The sequence below is a fragment of the Sinocyclocheilus rhinocerous genome, unplaced genomic scaffold, assembly GCF_001515625.1.
Source record: "Sinocyclocheilus rhinocerous isolate Xijiao unplaced genomic scaffold, SAMN03320098_v1.1 scaffold807, whole genome shotgun sequence".
Lineage (NCBI taxonomy): Eukaryota > Metazoa > Chordata > Actinopteri > Cypriniformes > Cyprinidae > Sinocyclocheilus > Sinocyclocheilus rhinocerous.
The window spans coordinates 1271515-1278143 of record NW_015650326.1 but is presented as its reverse complement, the minus strand read 5'-3'; the positions used below and the strand labels follow the sequence as shown (position 1 = coordinate 1278143).

General features: G+C 36.7%; 1 protein-coding gene across 1 annotated transcript in view; it reads right to left on the bottom strand.

The window, feature by feature from the left end:
- LOC107711680 (histone-lysine N-methyltransferase 2C-like) overlaps positions 1-6629 on the bottom strand; it is a 133001-nt gene that overhangs the window by 73030 nt on the left and 53342 nt on the right. The window contains exons 10-12 of the mRNA XM_016516698.1: positions 4352-4466; positions 4092-4264; positions 3677-3969 (exon numbers count right to left, since the gene is read on the bottom strand). Of these exons, the coding sequence (XP_016372184.1) occupies positions 3677-3969; positions 4092-4264; positions 4352-4466 (581 nt within the window). The remainder of the gene's footprint in view (positions 1-3676; positions 3970-4091; positions 4265-4351; positions 4467-6629) is intronic.

The following is a 6629-nucleotide window of genomic DNA, read 5'->3' as shown; positions in this document are numbered from 1 at the left end:
GTGTTGTGGAGTAAAAAGGTTATAATGTTCTCTTTTGTTGGACAACAGGTTTAGAAATGTGAATACAAGGGAGGTTTAGCTTTAGGCATTTTAATTTAAGCATGTTTAGCTTAGTTAACAGAAGGCTACCTGCTGCTGCCATCAGAGCAAGTGTAATTAGCCTACTGCATTCACGCGCTACTTGGATGCTCTCATTTCCCGAGTTGAGTTCACGTGCATTTTCTCAGTCTGGAAATTATTTTTCACGTGCGGTACGTGCCAGTGATGATGCTTCTTACGTCCGCTTCGGAGAACCGGAGGAAATATTTCAATCGATCGCTCAGGCATGGCACCGAAATGAGGCACCGAAATCTGCGTTCTGATTTGGTTCTAGTACATACCGGTTACATAGGTACCGGTGCCATATTGGTACCGGGTTTGGTACCCAACCCTAGTAATGCGTATCTTTCAGTGAAGCACGGTTCTGTGATCAGCAGTAAATCTCCATCCAAAGGCCAGAGGGCGCTCTCGCGCTGAAACTCCAAATACGCCACATTTTGTTTGGACGAACATTTCTTGATCCTACGCCTTCCACAGAATATATAAATACATATAAATACATTTAGACCACTTAAGTTAATGATTGCTATCGGGATGTGAAGAGACTTTCAACCAGCATAACAAAAAATGTTTCTGAAGACAATCACCTATTGCACCTTCAAAGGGGCATACCATATATTTTTTTATGTTATTAAGGATGCACAATATATTGGTACCATATTAATTTTCGTTATAGATTTAATTTTTATTTATTGGTATCATAGATTATCAGATATTGCTCATACTCATTTCCTCTATTTTTCATTTAGTTTACCTTAGTTTTACATTTAGTATGATGTCATCCAAAAATTAAATTTACTCTTGAAAAACACTAAAAAAAAACTGTTAAATGTAATCCTCAGCAAATCTCAAAATGAATATCCATTTTTCATACTGTACATTATAATGTTGTGATGCCTAAATTCACTTGCATCAATTCAACTGATTTTATTTTTTGGTTATTTATTTTGAATTTATTTAGATGGTAAAAAATGTAATATCTGCCAACTAAATATTACTATATAGGTTTATTTAATTCTTATAGCAGTTATTTTCAGTTAGTCATTTTAGTGCTTCCACTTAAACTTCAGTTAGTTGCCAAGGCAACATTTGTTTGTTTGTTTGTTTACATGTTTGTTTAAAGGGATAGTTCACCCAAAAATGAAAACTCTTATTATCATTTATTTATTTCTTCTGCAGAACACAAAAGCAGATATTTTGATGAATGTAGGGACCAAACAGTTGCTGGTAGCCATTGACTTCCATAGTATGTTTTTTCCTTACTATGGAAGCTATTGGGGACCAACAACTGTTTGCTTCGCAACATTCTTCAAAATATCTTCTTTTACGTTAAACAGAAAGGTTTGGAACAAATGGGTTGAATAAATGATGACAGATTTTTCATTTTTTTGGAGAACTATCTATACGTTTTTCATCTAATATCTATATTTTATTTCAGCTTTATTTTAATGAACAGAAATGTTTAGTTTTAGTTTTATTTAATAATAATACCAATAATTTTTACCCCAGAATGATTGTTGCTTATATTAATTCCATCCATAATTTTTTCTTTTTTATAATAATAAAAAAAAAAAAAAACTAAAGATGTCCCAATATTAAGATTTTTACTGATTAACAAGTTATTTTAATTTCAATAAATAGTTTTGGACAGAAGGATGTTTTGAGTTGTGAAAGACCGAGTGTGTTTTCATAAACCGCTTGCACTTGTTGGTCTCCAGTCACATCTGATCACCCGCTGCGTCTCAGACCCATTTAAAATTGAAGTCGCCATGGTAACCTCCGGTACAAGGTCCCGTCAAAAGACCTATGGTCCGATAAGCACATATTCTCAAAATAATATCAGACACATATGGGGTCTTTCTCTGATGGGTGAACACTGTTAGACCGTGACATGTAACATAATTCAATGTAATGTAATGGAGAATGACAGAGAGAGAGAGTAAAGCTAGAGAGAATGGCCAGCCACACTGGACCAAGTGGGCATCATCTCTGGTGAGAGGTGCCATAAACAAGCCTCTCTAAAATCAATGTGAGGGTCAAAGACCAATGAGCAGAAGCCTTGAAGTCTTTATGAAAAACTAGTTGCTGCAAAGGCATCCCCTCCATCCAGCTGCCATCCACATCACCACCTGTTGCCACGTAATGAAAATAAATAAATAGTTCAATAATTTCTTTACTAATTTAGCTTTCATACTACATGAAACATCATACTACTAGACATTGTAACACAAGCACACATGTTCAGGGCCCTGCGGCACCCTAAATAACCATAAACCCAGCGTGGGATGAGGCCACAGCTCTCACCTCTGCACCTAGAGATTTGCACCAGGACGAATAATGTTGTAAAAGGTCTGTGGGCAGCTGTTCCCCTAAAGTTTGGGGAATTGAGTTACTGACACTGTGCTGAACATTTGTACAGTGACAGCGGGGTGTTAATGCACCGCACACCTAAAGCTAGTTGAACGCAATGCTTTGATGGTATATTACACATGGAGGAGATTGGCAGGAATGTCAAACGTCCTGCAGATCTGCAAAGTGAGATGTTCTTCAGTCTTCAAGTGGAAAATTGAATTGTGCTCCACGGAAGACAGAAAGTCATACGGGTTTGGAATGGCATAAGGGTGAGGAAAAGATGACAGGAACTATTTTAATGAATCACCAGATATTTAACAGCACATAAACAGAAAACATCACATGAGCAACACTTTCGGAGACTTTTTGTCTTCCCCAGGCAAAGTAGGCCAAGTTTCAAATACCCCTTTCCTCATGACCAGTCCAAACTAATCAAGACAGGCATGTGGGCCTATGGGATGCTTTGGCCTACTCTTCCACTTCAGCAATATTTTGGCCTGAAGGACTGGGGTGCTTCAGAGAGCAGCCTCCGTACTCATGTTTCAAAGACTCCGGGCTGAACTCACAGTTATTGGACCACTATGAAAGTAATGAACGGTAAAGACACCAAACCCAAAACCAAGATAATAAGACACTAAAATCAAATAAAAACTTAAAAGATTGCATTTGATAACCACAAATATCTGTCAGAAACCAATCCAAAAAAATCCCTTTACAAAGATGATTAATTCTAAGGCTAACTAGATTTGTTGGGCAGCTGCAAAAACAGGTAAGAAAGCAGTCAATCAGGAAAAAAGCTGTCATAGGAGCAGTACCCTTTTAAAAGGTACTGATATGTACACTTTAGGTAATAATACATATCTTTAAGGTACTAATATGCAGGGGTGTCCAATCCTGCTCCTGGAGGGCCAACTTTTGCTCTAGACCAAAATAAACACCTGAACCAGCAAAGCAAGGTCTTCAGGATCACTAGAAACTTCCAGGCAGGTGTGTTGGAGCTCAACTCTGCAGGAAAGTGGCCATCTAGGAGCTGGATTGGACACCCCTGCTTTAGGGCTAAATAAGGTACAAAGGTGTACCCTTGGAAAGGGTAACGCCTGGTGACAGATTTTGTACCATTTTTTTCCTGAGAGTGTAAATAAACTACTTAAGTTCCACTTCTTCCAAGAACAATCCAACGATAACGTTGTTAGCTTTTGCATTCAGACACTGAAGTTGGTCTTACCCGTCATTTGTTTTTCATCTGTTTGCTGCTCTTCACTCTGCCTCTCGCTGACAGGCTGATGAGGTTCTGCGTCTTGAACTTTGGCAGGCTCAGAATCGTTGTTTGTTGGAACTGGCTGTGCGTTTTCTTCAACATCCACATGTGATTGAATCTCCGCCTGCATTCCTTCTGCATCCGTGCGCACAGGATCTGATTCAGAGCCGGCATTTCTACAGATGGAACATATGTGATCATCTTTGGACTGTGGATGTGCGTGACCTTCACCTGGTCGTTCACACTCTGGGTGGAACCACCTAAAGAAAAAGAGGCAGCTGATGATTCACCCTTTCACTGCATCCAAAATTAGGTTCCAGACAGACTTTTTGGACATGTAACTGCTACTGAACTAGATTACAGATTTGTGAAGGAAATATACCTTTTGCATTGATGGCAAGAAAGCAGGTCTTTGTGGACGTCTGGATCTACATCGCTGGGACATAAGCAGGGGACGGTGGTGTCCAGTTGATCGCCACAGTTTTGGCACAAAAGGCTGTTGTGGTGCCATTGTTCACTGCTCCGGGTGCCACACTGAACACACATCCGGCAGATCTACAAACACACAGCTACGATTAGCTATACTGCATTAAAGAAATGGGAGATAATTTCGAGATAATAACGTCTCAAAGCCACCCTTACCTTACACCTCCAGCCGTTGATGGGGATAGAGTCCATAGCCGGCTGCAAGCAGAAAGTGTGATAGCCTTTGTCGCACATATCGCACACTAGCATTTTAGTATCTTCTCCAGGCTCCCTGAAAGATACAAGGACACAATCAATCTAACTAATTCTACCATATGGGATCAATTTTCCACCAAAAGTATTGCAGTCACGGATCAAAAAATAATAAGAGTGAAACCAAAATTTAAAAAAGCAAGTAAAAAAATATTGCACAAAATGTAAAAATGAAGCAAAGTTTTCAGAAAAGCAAACAATGGTCACGGATCGAAAAATAATAAGCGTAAATCAAAAATGTAATAACACGTTTAAAAAAATAATAAGCACGAATCAACACTTTAAACATATTTAAAGTCATATTGCACAAAACTGAAATATTAACACAAATTATCCGACTTGCACATAAAAACATGTTTTCCTTGGTTATATGTTTCTGTTTTTTGTGCTCTCAGACATTTTCTGCTCATATTTTTGAATGCGTATGCTGTTTTTTTTTTGTATGCTAATGTTTAAAGTTTTGATTCATGCTTATTATTTTTTTAAATGTGTTTTTAAATTTTTGATTTATTATTTTTCGATCTGTGACCATTGTTTACTATTCTGAAAACTTTGCTTTAATTTTCAAATTTTGCGCAATATATTTTTACTTGCTTACTTAAATTTTGGTTTCATGCTTATTATTCCATGACCACAATACTTTAGGTGGAAAATTGATCCCGTACTACCAGTGCATAATTTTTTTTTTTTTCATGAATACATTCCAACACAGTAAAAAACGTTTGGAATTTTAATGGACAAAAATATGTTGTAGTTAAAAACCTGTTCATTGGTTAACAGTAAGTTCCCTTACTATATATGGTGGAAAACTAGCCAATCTAATAGGACATTTCATGTAATTTTTGTTTAATTCTCTTAAATTATTCTGATTTATAGTTATTCTGATTCTCATTCCCAGAATTCCCTGTGTGACACTTTACATTTGATGGTTTTTCATTGAAGTAAAGGTTTCTAAGTGTTTTATTTCTTATCAGTTATGTACATTATGGTTTATGTTACACCGTATGTCATTAAATTCATGTTTATTGCATTATTTTAGTGTTATATGTGTTACCATGGTGGTGTTTAGGATTTGTGTGTATGACACTGTGTGTATCTGTTATATATCTGTATTTACCTCAGTTTTTGAAAAAGCTACATGTGATGAGCTTTGATTCATCATGTGGCTCTCAGTACCATGTGTGTTTGTGATGGTTGATGGTGTGTATTATAAAGGTACAAAAGAGAATTTAGTACTTCAACAGGTTGGTTTATTAACATTATATCAGTGAATGAAATATAGGTTTTTACTGTAAATTTGAGTTAATTCCATAAAACCTTAAATGTTGCTACTGTATACAGTAAAGTTCCAGAAACCACAGATGCAGTTTTTTAACACTGTATGTTACCCCATAGATTTTTATACAACATATAACTGAATGTGTCTAATTAGTGACTATCCATTAAGCCCACATGAGACACGAGCAGGTGTCTGTTTATTCCACTGAGGCCCTGTCCACACAAACGCGGTTATTTTTAAAACCGCAGCTTTTTCTACGCGGTTAGGCCGTTTGTCCACACGCAAACACAGCACCAGTTCACTGAAACCGAACATTTTTGAAAACGCCTCCCAGGGTGAAGATTTTCAAAAACTCTGGTTGCAGTGTTATCGTGTAGACAGCAAAACCGGAGGTTTTGGCTTGTGACGTCGGAGCCACTGTTGCCAACTAATTTTCAGGGGAAGTTGCTAAAGGAAGGTCGATTTGTTGCTAAACGTTGCTAAATGACGTGATGTCATTGCGTGATGACGTCATTACGTAAACACGATGCAAAATTGTGTCACTACATCAAATCTCAATAAAAAATATATTTTTATGTTAATTTAGATTTGTTCCTAAAATAATATAAATGCATAATATAATGTTAAAATATAAATAACTTTTTATATACAACATTGAATTATTGAACATTTACACATTTTTGAATGATTACAAGTTTTTTTTATTAGCTTGTAAACTAGTAAAACTACACATTCTGAACAATTATAATTTTAAGCAGTGTATTAGTAGTCAGTGTGCTACACTCTAAGAAAAGAATTCACAGGTTTTTACCTGCATTTTAAATTACGCATTGTATTGTGTGTTTCGGGTTAAAGGGTTACAATGGATAATGGATAACGGATAATGTCCTGGAAAATTACTAG